The sequence below is a fragment of the Metopolophium dirhodum genome, chromosome 1 (genome assembly GCF_019925205.1).
Source record: "Metopolophium dirhodum isolate CAU chromosome 1, ASM1992520v1, whole genome shotgun sequence".
NCBI classification, from domain to species: Eukaryota; Metazoa; Arthropoda; class Insecta; order Hemiptera; family Aphididae; genus Metopolophium; species Metopolophium dirhodum.
Genome location: NC_083560.1, coordinates 128,991,274 through 129,006,465, shown reverse-complemented (window position 1 = coordinate 129,006,465; position 15,192 = coordinate 128,991,274). Strand labels below are relative to the sequence as shown.

The following is a 15,192-nucleotide window of genomic DNA, read 5'->3' as shown; positions in this document are numbered from 1 at the left end:
TGGAATACGAAAAGCATCAGCTAGGTATATTATTATAACTCTCGAGGCAAACTGCGCACTGCAGTGACTATATTCTGCGCAGTAACCACGACTCTACAAAGAAAATCAAAAATCAAACGAAAATCGAAAAATAACACAAACGGTGTCCCGTCATTTCATCGTGAATTGTATTTTACCGCATGAAGGTTTGCCGCCAATAAACATTTATCAAAACTATATTATATTCAACACAATTTATTACATCGTATAGTATATTAGTATAGGTATTTTAATTTTGATGTTAGGTATGAAAAGTCAAAATATGTATATAATCATGTCCTATTGGCATTAGAGCCCCACACCGGTTAATATCAGACACAACATCCTATTTCATATTGCACCGAGTGGACGTAATTTTGTTACTCATAGTCCCATTAATAGAATTTCACACTACCTACTGTAAAGAACATCTATTCAACTTTGATTTTTTTTTTGACGATAGTTGTACGACATTAAACACATTGTTGACTATTATGTTATCCCTAACCTATGTAATATAATGTATCTTCTGTACTCTTTGCCCTAGGAGGCATTACTATCAATAAATAAATAATCAATACGAAAATTAAGCATAACTTATTACACGAATAAAAATAATAATAATGATAAAAACAATTGGACTAATATTACTATATTATTATAAGTTATCACGCATAATATAATATCAGCTATATTTTATATTTGCAATTAAGCTTGCAATATTATATTGAAAATGCTTTGCGATGCCAATAATATATGATGTCTACCTTTGTCATGTCATAAGATCACAAAAATAGGTTTTGTGCATACTTATGGCAATCTGTATACGAACAACGAAAGATAGCGAAAGCCTTTCTCAGATGAGATATATCAAGATTGGCGATTTACCATCAATAATTTTGCGATCAATTTATTGTCGTTCGATGAAATGATTGCGTATGATTGTCGTGCGATGAATTATTTATGATCAGTTGACGTATATCCACTAATTGTTTTGAAAACTGCAGTATCCATAAATTACAATAATTATGTCTATCACTGACGTTCCTGATAAAACGTAAGTAGTTTTGTCATATTATTTTAATATAATATTTATATGATGCGTGCAAAACGAACAACTGATTTTAGTTAAAAAAAAAAAAAAATGATAAAAATAATAATAATATTATACGCTGAAATAATTATCAACTGTTTTTGCGCTTTATTAATTATTATATTTCGAAAACAAAAGTTCACGACGAACTCAACGAACTCGACGTCAAAAACACTCACACGACATGCACATATCCACAAATACGAGTTTATTTTGCACATAGTACAGTGTTATGACTGCATTCGATTAGCATGCCATCCCTTGAAAGGGTCAGTCCAAATTGCATACCATCTCTTAAAAGGGTCTGTTTGAATTGCATAATATGCGAATTATGACCATCAAATGGGCTATTTAATGATAATATAATTTATTATATTAATTGCATACGTAACTGCATTATTATTTCAAGAACTAAAAACTATACATATATACTTTAAATTAAATTTTGTATTATAACAGTAAATTGGTAATTTTTTCTACAGACCAAAATAATATTTTTTTTAATAATTTCATAAATCGTTAGTTCACTTATTTCTCAAACTAATACAAAAATTATTTTTTTTACTGGCGTTGTATACCTGATAAGTGATATGTTAACTTTGCTATTGGGCAAACATTTTAAATTATAAGCCATCGCTCTGAAAAAAAAGCATTTAAAAAGGTGAAGATTATATACGAGGGTTAACAGTGATTTTATAACAACCTTAAACAATAAATTATTATGAGACTTTAATGTCATTAAAATGTTAATCAAGTGGGTATACAAAATACATCATGGACATTATAACTGATTGTATCACCGAGTTGCTCTAGAAATTGAAATTAATGTTTCTTCAATTATTCATCAAAATATGGGTTGTTTTTAAAATAATACGTTGCAGATAAAATTGTATGGCGTTATTTATTAATTGTATCCACCCATAGAGTTATGAAAAATGCCAACTTGTATTTGTATAATCATAATAATAGGTATAAGATTCAACATTCCGATTCAAATTAAAAAAATATCTATGATACATTTCATTTTTTATTATTAATAACGTGTAAAAGAATTTTTATGAGTATTAATGATCAAAGCTATATAACGTGTAGGCAACACACTACACTACATTTATTATCGTTCTGAACATGATTAATATTCCACATATGTTTGAAATGGAAATAAGTCACTGTCAATTAAAAAAAAATAAAAATAAACGTAAGGATAACTCTTTTGTTTTTTTTACTGCGTTTAAATTAATCGAAAAAAGATGTAAAAAAAATACCACTATCCTTTGTACAATATGAGAACGCGTTAATGATGTATCCAACAAATTTACATTTTTAAATTTAAATTTTTTTCAATATTCAAAATAGGAATATACAGGAAAGGCAATATCGTGATATTAGCGTGTTGGAATATAATAAAATAATATAATTTTCAATAGTTCAGTAGTCGGCATACCGAATATCCTAATAATAGGTACCTGTAATATATTTTACGGACCAATAGTAGTTGTTGTTGGACGAAACGTACGACCTTCACACGTGTGGCGTCTACGACACGTGCAAGGTGTATGCACGGATAATATTATGACGTGTAGTGACAGTAATATTATAAAATCGGAAAACGTTAAATCTTTCTTCGGACGAAACTCAAAGTAAACCACCATCGGTATAGGATCGCTATATAATATTATGGGATCTCGTCCACTATATAGGCACGCCCATTTCCCGCGGCGCTGTGATAATATTATAATAATGTCGTTTACATAATATACATAAAAAGGTCGGTCGATGGTTTTTGAACTCTTTGCCACCAGTTCGCCACCGCAATATAATATATAATATATATATATATATATTTATTTATTTCATTATGTATATATAGGTATATATTATAAGATATATACGCTCATTCAAACCGTCTGAATAAAGCGCCTGATTAAAACGCCGCTACAAAGGTATCGAATAACCTAGCTAGTTGGTTAATCATTAAGTCTCTCCTTTCCAAAGCCATTCGCCTGTCGCAGTGCCTTTAATTTCGAAAATTGGATTACACGCGCTCCGAATATATATATATATATATATATGTATATTGGAACTGCGGCGCGGACTCGCGGATAAATTAGCGGGTTGGATCGTCTATTGCATACTAAATTTTTGTGGGATATATACGTCGTGCGTTCACCCACCCAAATACGGTATATATACATACAGCGGGTTTATCGTACACCCGCATACACGTGTGCGAGTACGTATATATATATGTACGTAGGTATGTGATATATTGCACGACACGATCGCACTCATATTACGTATATATTATATTATATTATATTATATAGGTACGTGTGTATGGTGAATGTGTAATCATATACCGCAGCGGTATTATAATAAATAATAAATATACATAAGGGCACATATGTATATAAAGCATAAATGAGCGCCCAGTGAAATAAAATTTTGGTGGTGGGGAGTAGTGGGGGTTGGGGATGGGCACAGCGCAGCTACACTTTTTTTGCTCCCATTTGTCATTATCTCCGCCGGTTCTAATTTTTCAAAAAACAACGCATATCTCTCTGAAAAATTGTGATTTTAAATAACTAATAATTTAATATTATGGTTTTCTTGAAAAAATGCATATATAAAAATCAGGATTTACCTATATATAGTTGACTTTAAATATGGTTTTTTAAATAGGATTTTATTATTCCCTCTCCAATTATTTTGAGTCACTTAAACCTTTGAGTATGCCTTGGGCTGAGTGTATCAACCCTGTGTTTATGCAATATGATTATATCCGTACTGCAGGTAATTGTTAAAAGTGCTAAACTTTAAGCATTAAAAAATACAATTAATTAACATGTACATAGTACGTATGAAAATGTAAATAAAACTTTGAAATAATTTGATTGAAGTTTGCATTTATAAACTTACACTATTTTCGCTAACTAATTCTGAATAAATAACTATTATAAATTAAGTTTTTACTAAACGTTAACAACACTTTAATTTTTAATTTGTATTTCAATTAGAACTAACAGTATTTTCGGCACAATATACAGTCTATAGAGTTTTTAAACATACATTTTAAATGTTTAATATACTAGCTAATATCTAATACTTATAGCCATTTCACTTCACTCAATTAAATTGTGAATGTTCGTTGTTAAAAAAACAATAGATGCTATATATTTTTTACGCCTTTCTGATACCTGCACATACCTACATATTATTATATACGACAGATGGGCGATGAGTTGACATGAAATTTTGAGAAAAATGCGGATTGTACAGGGTTTTTGGCGATGGTGGTGCTAAAATCTTCGGGACCCTGGACGGATTTTACATATATATTTTCAGAGGAAAGCCGAACATTGTGGAGACCAAGTGGTGGTGTACCTATCCATATTCCATAATAATATACACATGCACCGTACACATCACAGCTATATAATATGGCTTAAGTTATGACACGTGAGTGCTTGACCCTAACGCGTGTCGCACGGTCTTTTATATTAGTATTTTACAGTCACATTTATCGACAACATAATCCTATCTATTATGGTGAAAAGATTCACACGATTCGTAATTTCGTATGCATATACGAGTATAAAATAATGTAGGTACACAAATGTCAGCAAGATCTGGTCGAGTTATCCCGCGTTATCGCGTTTCGTGCGAATTTTCGCGGAGTTTAAATAATAATAGTCTGGATAATAGCTATATGCGTGTATTGTTTGTAAAATTATGTTTATCAACCATGAACCGATACAACATTGCGATCTATGTTCAGTGTCCATCACACATCATTATCGATTGATCGGGATTTTCACAGCGTTTTCACTGCACACATCGTTTTGTTTGATTTAATTATATATATATTATTAATATACAATATATTGATTTGAATAAAACCGTTTAGTGGTTATTTACGAATGTCGCTCACGAGAAATGCGTTTCTGATAGTACGTCGTATCATAGGATTGGAAACTTTATACCACAAAAAAACAGAAGTGAAAAAACCCGATGTGGAAAACAAGCACATGTGCTCCGGAAATATAACTCTGAGTTATTCGGAATAAGGTTTACTTTTTCTAATCACGTGTCGCCCAAAAACAGTATTTGTATTTTGTAGGTATACTCTACTACGGCGTTGTACCCGGCACGGTATAAGGTATCTTAAGCCATGGTTGTACCCAACACACAATATTACTGTTTCAAAACTATATTATTTATTGCGGGGTCCCTTCCATAGCGTATATAATCATTTCCAACTCCCTTATCAAACACCGTATAATATTATATTTTATGTACAAATGCGCAATTGCGGCGGCGTCCCGCTCTATACCCGTTTTCAAGTCACCCGCAATAATGTTGTCGGCATAAAACGTAACGGATAGAAGCACGTCCGAAGCAGGCGTATTTTCGGCAAAGCCGCTCGGTATCAGTAATATTTTTTAACATTTTAATTATTTTTAAAATCATATTAAACAAAAATAAAATGCCGCATCGTCTGGACACGTATTTGCCGCTGCGCCTGGACGAGCATATTAACGAAACTACTATTGTATAATATGATCGCAAAAAAAGCAGTTTGGGCCTATGCGTAGGTAGGAGTAATACATACGGGGTGATTTTTTTTGCGCAACACGTCTCGATGTTCTAATAATATCTAACCTAACTTTGGTAAAACCGATGGGCCTGTGATAACGCGATCAATTTTCATACATAATATTATATGGAAAAGGCGTAATATTATTAAGTAAGCATGCAGGTGATCTCGAGTGACGTCAACGTGCCTGAGAGAAAACTGCCCAGTCTCCTCTTTCCCCAAAAAAGATAATAATAATAATAATAATAAGACGCTAGCTATTATCACAAATAACACACACACACACGTTCAAGTACCTTTATGCTGTCGTAGCAGGCGGTAACGCGGCCGTTTTGAACCTCCACATTGGCGGCCGGGTGCGCAAACTTGCAATCCGTGTCGGGTCTGGAGCACTTGTTTCGCTGGTATTCCCTGCACACCTCCAACTGCAGCCATCTGGAATCTTTGCCGTTCAGCAGATTGTTCATGTTTACCACGGCCATGTTATCGCGGTTTTCGTACGATCGGAACAAAAATCTATTCGATTATCGGGACCGCGGGGACGTCCGTATATAATAATATATTATAATTATTATATAAGTATTGCAGTGTATTTCACGTGCACGATTATTGGACGGACGAAGAAAATCCGGTCGACGGAACTACCTGCCGCGAACAGTGCAAGACTCGCAATGAATGAGGTGTGATCACACGACGCGTGTACGGTGTACGCACACACAATGTCGACTGCTGTGCGCGCCGGACGTTATGAGTAGTTTATCTCCGTTTGGGCCGACAACGGTGCAGTGTATTGTGGTAGCGGCAACTACGATTCCTCCCTCTCCGGTCTGATGTTTTCTCCGTCGGTTTTTCGGTTCACTGGGCGTCGTACCTATACTGCAGGTAGGTACACAATGCGATGAGGCTCAAAAACCTTCGAGTAAGTACAATAATAATATTATTATAATGGACACGGCGAGTAGCTTCTGCTGCGTGCGCGATCTGCAAAACACAACAAAACATATCGATATAGTATAAGTTATGCGATTCGTATATGGATTAGATTATAAACATATCATATTAATATATTATAATTGTGTAATTAATTTGAATTCTAGACATATTTATACATTATTTATGCTATATTATAATAATATATTGTTTTTTAAAAAACACCATTAAACTACCCTCTGGAACGATTTTCGCAGTATACACCATCGACAAGACCACTCCAGGTAATTGGTATAATAATATGTCAACGATATTTTATAAGTTGACTAATTATCTTAGTGAAACTATAACATTTATGTAATTTATAATAATAATATATTATGTGCTCTACAATATTGTTTTTATTTAGATTCTTAGTAGTGCCTATTATAAATTACAACTCGTTGTAATTTTTTACTCCCATAACTTACTATTAATGTCAATTATTATGATAAATAAAAAAAGACGCTAATACACAATCCCCCCACTAATTTTTATTACATTGTTGCTGGACGTGCTTATTACTGGCACATGCTATGTATAATATAATATATAGGTATAATTCGTGTCTATATTCCATGATGTAATTAAGCCATTTGACTGCAGTAGAAGTAACTACTAAAACATCGTATAATGACTACCTAATAATGTATAATATAAAGCGAGTTCCGTTTAATATGACGTGTTCGCGTTTATGCGGGTCATTTTGATTCCATAGAATATATTATTATACCGATTGACTGTATAAAACATCTCTTTTTTTTAATTATCGTCTGTCGTAAATGTTTGCATTAAGTTTCCATTGTTTTTATTATTCCCCGCAGATCGAGTGGCGTGTATTATAACGCTATAAAAACTTGATCTCGCCCCCGAGTCGACCGAAATGTACCGCACGAATGCGCATTGTACAGAGTTTTCGATCTTACGAGAATTCCCGAGTGTCCTTATGTATAATATTGTACGAGATTCAAATCGTCACTTTGGCGAGTAAATTGTTTCGGAGACGCAGCTGCATCTGTGTAGATCTCAGAAAACGTTTCATTATTATCACAATGGTGTGTTGTTATATATTATTATATTGCGATGAAAGCTGCGGCAACCGAAGTCCACCGACGTGGCGAATCGTCACCACGCGCAGATTATAATAGCAGCTGATAGGTATACAGTATACTTCATAAAATTATAATATGAACCGATCATTTTCGTCCGGACTTAATTTCGATTCAAAAATACTATTATTATTATTATTATTAAAAAGTTACTGGACACATTTTTCCGCCGTCCGCCTTCGGGGCTATTACAAAGTTTATTATGCGAAAAGTTATTTAGACATTTAAATAATATGTATTTATGCATTTAGGAAACACCTACCACAACTGTCTCATATATAATATTATAAGTTGGTAATTTATAGGGGGTACTCGTATTATGCATACGTCCGCATAATAATAATAATAATATTATAATTCATTAATTTTACATGGTAAAAGAACATTTTTTTTTCACGCCAACCCACGAGTCTTTTAAGTTTTGAAAACGGTCCTGTGTATAGTCGGAACGTGGTAGGTCTGGCCGTCCCCGGCGCATACCTAAGTATGTATATATATATAAAAGCAACTTCGACGGTGGCGTCGGACCGTGACGACGGGGGTTTTTTTTTTCCGCGAGAAAAGGACCTTCGCCGCGGGACGGCGGGAACGGAAGGAGAAGAAGGATACTGCTGCGACCGCGGTCGGTGGCACACCGGGAGGAGCGTGACGCGAATTATAAGATTGCGGCGAAAACGTGTGTACGAGAATATAATCATTACAAAAGGGACGTGGTGGTCGCGTCGTCGTCGTCGTCGTCGGCGGCGGCGAAGCGTGCTCGAGAATTATTAAGAGCCGCCCGAATACGTGTGTGTGCGTACGCACGTGAGAGGGAGCCACACATGCAAGTCGTCTATAGTGTAAAGTACACCGAAAGTCGGCGGTGTAATGTAATAAGGTGGGAAAGGGGGCGAGGGGATAGATAATATGCCGCGTGACGCGCCGAAAACAAAATAATAATATTATATAACTCGTTTGTGCCGCAAAGTCCGCGATTCCCGAATTATATTTCCGATTTCCAAGAATGACTCCTAACGAGACGTAGACGCGACACCGACAAATGTACACCTACACAATTTAAAACTATATCGTAGGTAATTAATAACATATTCTCATATAATACTATACGTTCAACGAGGGGTGGGCTATATGAGAGCTGATATGAAGATTGTTATATAACTATTGTTATAATATATTGTTGTCACTGACTTCAAATTTAACACATATATTACAGTGACTTAATCAATTACGAGGTATACTCGACATCTACTGCCCCATCAAAGCGGTTATGCCTTGTCACCTATTTGTTAACAGCCACGCACATATTTAATTTAAATCATTTTTATAATAAGAAGTGTCTAGCATTGTCCCGGTTCTTTTTCATTCTTAGTTCCACCCTTACGGTTTAAGTAACCCTGCATGTGGATAACTATACACCATAGATTTTTTTGTGCAAGACGATCATAACCAAAACGTTCATGTTTGTTTGCGCGCATGTAAGCCCGAAATTTAATTTAAAGAAGATATTATATCGTTTGATGTTCATCCCGAAGTATAAAAATAATGACAGCAAAGTTGAGCAAATACCTTTTGATAAAAAAACAAACGAAAACACACCCAAAACCATTATAGACGATTACATCGGTGTAATGCGTTTATATTATGTATCAGTACAGATCATATCCGGACAGCCTGCAGTATTTCAGCAATACACGAGCTTTAAAGTTCCGAGAACTGTCGGGTTGAATATAATACCTATTACCTGGACCCATTATTAGGTTTTTCGAAAACGAAATACACCCGATAATCTGATTTTCCGGGGATAATATCTGACGTGTCGTACACCGACGCTCGCTTCCAAATTATGATAATGTGCACGGTGCACCCGTCGATGAGTCGACGACCTCTGGGTCGTACCGCTTCGGGTGGAAAAAAAATCATTTGCATTCATTACCTGCACCGTAGTTTGCCCTGAATGCTGCGCCCCTAATCCACACCGACACGGTTACACAAAGTAATTATATATTTTTTTTCCAGGACAGCCATAAAATATATTGTCCAGTCTTCTGGATCAATGCCGTGTTGTACTGCGCATTTCTATATTTTCCTAACTATAACACTATAACTCTCAAACATGACATTAAAAAACGTACCTATATAATAGGTATACGCTGATCCTCTCAATCTGTTATTCAAATGTGGTCGAAGTCGTTATATTCGTTTCATAAAATTCTCGAAAGGATAGAAAATCCTGTCCAAAGACGAAGTTGGTTAATTAAGTAACGTTATTTTCGCGACACAGATAAGTTTTTGAAAGTAGTCGTGTACTTTGAAAAATGAGAGCTATTTCACTATAATATTATTTGAGTCCCGACTTGTATACACACGTAAAATACATAATAATCTGACTATGAAATGGACGCAACCGTAGGCATACAAAGTCGAGGGTGCTAAAATAGTTGACAGTTGCAGGCAATGTATTATAAAGTAGTATTTGTAATAATATTTGTTTACAAGTGTATTGTGATATTATTCCATATGATAATATTACCGACTCCTATTGACAGCAATTAAATTATATTTCTATAGAGTATAGACCTGTATAGTCCGTGTTGTACCGAGCTTAAAACAAAAAGCTTCAAAGCACTAAGCCCAATAATTTTAGCCAAGGTCAACTTTTGTGTGGACAAAAAACACGACAACCAATATTCTGCAGTACCCCTAAGTCCTAAAGTTTGGAATTTAAAAAAAAAAGCGCAGTAGTTGTTGTTTTAGGGCGATGAAATTTATGTGTAAAATATAATATTATTACATAGTCTACGCGGTGGCCGTAAAGGCATTGTATACCTAATATTCGCCGTGAATAAAAAAAATACGTTTTCCGGAGTGTCCGCGACCGAATTTTTCCGGGTACTACGTACAATATTATACATATATAAAGTGCTGCAGGTTTATTACAATAATTATATCAACTCGCTCGGCCGATTCGCGATTGATGTGAGCGCGACAAAACGAAAATGAGATGAATAAAAACAATGATGAAAACGCACAAAAAAATGAAAAAACGTACCGTCCGACCGTTGTCGGTGTGTATAATATATATATATATATATATAGGTAAAGGTAATTGTTTCAAACGGGCTTTTTCGAGTCACCGATGACGGTAATATAATAATATTATATAGAAATAACATTATGGTCGCCGACAGTCATCTGTTCTGCAGAGAGTATAAATTATTATAGCGATAAAATAGTATCATTGTTCTATATAGGGTTAAGGTTTTGCAGAAAACGATTTTTATTATTACTATTGTTATTTAATAACACTAGTGTACCTATATATTATGTTAGGTCATTCCCTATTCGCTTCACATACGTTTGTTTCGCGTTGTTCCGATAATGAATAAATCGAAATTATTTTTTTACATATAAATGGATTTTCTTTTTTTTTTCTTTGAGTTTGAAAAATTAAATTACGTTTTTTCCACGGGTACAGTTGTATAATATTTATTGCACGCTCGCGCCCACCGGGGAATTGTATCCGCGACCACCATCACTGGACCTCCGTCTATCATCCGTCATCAACGAGTACATATATTCTATATAACATCATATCCAACTATCCAAGAATAATGTAAGCGCGATTTTGAGTACTTGTATTGTGTCATACCTATTGATTTTACTATTAATTATTATTGTGATCAACTTGATAAAGTCATGTCGGTTTTTCGGTTGCCTGCCATAATGTCATAATTATAGGTTATAGTTATAGTTATAGTTAGTCGCCGGGATGATGCACTTTGCGTTATTTCACGAAGCTAGTTAGGTCACAATGCTCGTTTGCTCATAACACGCGCTTCGTGTATTTTTTTAATCAGAATAAGAAGTTTTTGTTTATTGACAAATTTATATTTTAAAGTGATTTTTTTCATTACTTAATGCATTTTGTAGGTTTTTATGGCGTCTGACACTAAAATCTGATTATTTTAAGATTTGTACTTAAATAAGTGACTTTGAAACGTGTTAACAAGGTAATCGTATTTTTTTGAACGATAATAAAAATCGAGGTTATACGATATAGCAGCGATGACAAATTGAAATAGAATAATAAATTCTGTTTTCGTATTAAAAGATTTTCGCGTAAAAGAGACTTGAAAATGTGCAGTCCGGCAAAACTTCTATTTGAATTTAATTAGAAATATTATTTGGTTCAATAATTGTTGAAAATAATAAAATATATTAGGAAGCTAATAACTGTATCAACTTTATTATTCAAGTACTATATTTTGAATTTTTGAGGCATAAATGCATTTTTTTTAGGCCATTAAATCCCCAGCCATAGTTATAAACTATAATGTATCTATAGGCACATGCACATTAATATGTATACATTATTATTATTGTTTATTTATTTACCAAAGTTGTTCAGAAAACAATAAAATTATATTGAAAACTATTTACGGCGGTACCTTACCTAACACGAGTGGGCGTATAAGTTATAATAGCAATAATATAGTTATATTATATACCACCCGCAAATAAGTACAAATCACCGGCGGCGAACGGACGCGCGCGAAAGGTATACAATTTAATTTATCGAACGTCCGCCGAAATGGACAATATAGGTAGTATAGGTACCTATCACAGACCATAATAATATAATATATTGTATACGTGTATAATATATCGTCTATTGTTGTTTATCGAAAAACTTTTCTCCGGGGGGCTCGTGTATAGGCCTATAAATATAATAATAATATTATTATTAACACGAAATACGTACTTACTATAGCTATACAACCGGCTGCACAGGCACGTAGTTTATATAATATTTCATGTATATATTTTTTGTGCGCGAACTGTCTCACGGCGGCTTAGGTGGAGGAGAAGTTGGGACAGTGAAAAAAAAAATACGCTGCAGCACAAAATCGTCAAAGAATAAATTCCTGCAAAGTTTATGGGCCACGCTCGACCGTTTTTCTCCCCCCGCCTCCCGCTCTTCTGGAATATGCATCTATTATACCGACATAATAATATACGATTATAATTAAAATAAAAATCCCTCGACCGGAGGATAAATAGGGTCCTGCAGCGGTTGCAACAACGGGAGAAGTCCGTGTAAGCCGCGAGCCTCCACACGCACACGTCTATTTTTTAAGGACTTTGCAAAACACGCCGAACAAGCACAAATTACAGGATTTATACGGAGTCATATAATATAATAGCAGAGTGCGCGTGCGTATGGTTACTCGAAATGATGAAAAACCTGACCTTACGCCGAGTGACTATATACCATAGTAGGTATACACGTTTTCTTTTAGGATATTATGTTAAAGATATAGGTAGATACTGTGTATACGAAATCACCATTATCTTCAACTGCGGAGTAGCCATAGCAATGACTTAGCGAGTCAATTAAAACGGATAAGCATGGAATGAATTAGAGTTCCGAACGGATATTGTCCGTGTGACCAAGGGAAGCCATGTAAAACATATTATAATGTATTTTTATAATTTTACAGATATACCATTAAACAACATTTGAAATATTATTCTTTTATTTAATGTATAATATCATCATGACTTATTTGTTGTCATCATTCATTGTATACCCTTAAAATAATAATTGTATTGAATATTTATTCTGCAATCGGCTCGTTCTATAACATCGTATCAAACACGCTGAGTTACTATTCGGTATATTAATAATATATATAAAATAGCAGGTACAGCCTATAAGTATATATTACTGTCGATAATAATATTATGCTCCATGACGTACCGAAATGGGTGACCAGGGTGATAATAATATATCACTCCCTAGAGCTTTCATATTTTTACTTTTTTATTGTTCAATAATTTATTTAATACATATAATAATATATTATTATTATGTAATAATGTCTGGTCATTTGTATTTCTAAATTTTTAATTTTTTTAGACCGTGATAAGTGACGAGATTTTTATAGAAATAGTTTATTTGTTAAGTTTAACTTAAGATTTACTATACTATACTATTCTGTGTTTTTGTGTCACCCCCTCACCACCCTCTTTACCTAAATAAAAATATAAAACCGTAAATACGCCAATGTAGGACTAACGTAATATGCATATAAACCAAAACACGATGACGTACAACATAATATTATCATAAAGAAGTCTTACCAAAATGACTTACGAAAAAAAACGCTCTAAAAATAACTCAAAATCGATGCAGGTTTTTTCAGTTTGACTACGTATTATTCACTCGAACTGTATATGATTATAATATTATACGCGTGTCCCTAATATTTTGTACTAATTATATTATAATATTATTCTTTTTTTTTAAAAAAAATCCCTGCGTGAGTCCATCTTTAAAATTCTAATTTTTAAAAATCCTTTCCTAGTGCACCTCTGTATACAATGGTGGTATGAAGGTACCATAAAAATTCCAAAGCAGTTATCATTTAGTTTTGGCTGATTAGTAAGTCTGCAGGCTCAGGAAATCTTTTATATTACCTATATTATAACATACAGACATATTATGTTCGGGAGAGGTGCGCGGCCGTTTCGCCGCTTTGAGCGTTTCGCGGCCGCAGACACGTTTAAACATGTTATGTTTATATTTGCTTTACTTATAACTTTCACGGTCCACATGTTATCCGACTCGAACGAAATACTTACATCGGCCTACAGTTGCAGTGATGTGTATTCTCGTGTCTTTACTATATACCTACGCGTTTATTTGTGACGGCGGCCGCGTGAGATTCCAAGTCGAAAAGATATACCCTTCAAATGCACGTGTATATATTATATATAGGTATTATATATATACATAAATAGGCGAGTATCACTCAAAGGAATCGATAATCAGTTCCTATCCGTGGTTGGTTGAACGCCGACTGTATACAGGAAAATAACAAGACGCGCGCGGTATACGGTCATATAGGTATATATACCAATGATAAACGTAATATACGAAGTATACCGCCTAACCTATACACACATATGCACTGAAGGCATTCGATTTCCGATTTCCGTTTTTCTTTGTAGGACACGTCGTCGTATGCGGATATGTGGATACTACACGTCATCTATAGTAGGTTTGTTGTCCACTGCGGCGTACTCGCTTCAAATAATATAATATAATATTTTAATATTAGCATATACTGAAGGATGATTCTTTTGTCGTCGTTGCCACGACTGACAACGGAATATTATCGGGTAGCATAAGGGATTTTTTGAATTTTTTAACTTCAAACAGTAACACGAGTACTATTTTACATTTTTCTTGACATCAGTATTTGATAATGATAAATAAAAAAAAATATTTGTATTTCACTATTAGATGCGTTTCCGAGGGTCCAGATAAAACGATTGCCTTATACCTATTTTCGATAACCTATTAGATCGGGTTGGGTAAAAGGTGATTATTTTAAAGGTAG

General features: G+C 34.1%; 1 protein-coding gene across 1 annotated transcript in view; it reads right to left on the bottom strand.

Moving 5' to 3' along the window:
- Positions 1–15,192, bottom strand: part of LOC132953812 (protein muscleblind) — a 179,181-nt gene that overhangs the window by 78,595 nt on the left and 85,394 nt on the right. The window contains exon 3 of the mRNA XM_061026148.1: positions 6,005–6,689. Within this exon, the coding sequence (XP_060882131.1) occupies positions 6,005–6,190 (186 nt within the window). The 5' untranslated portion in view covers positions 6,191–6,689. The remainder of the gene's footprint in view (positions 1–6,004; positions 6,690–15,192) is intronic.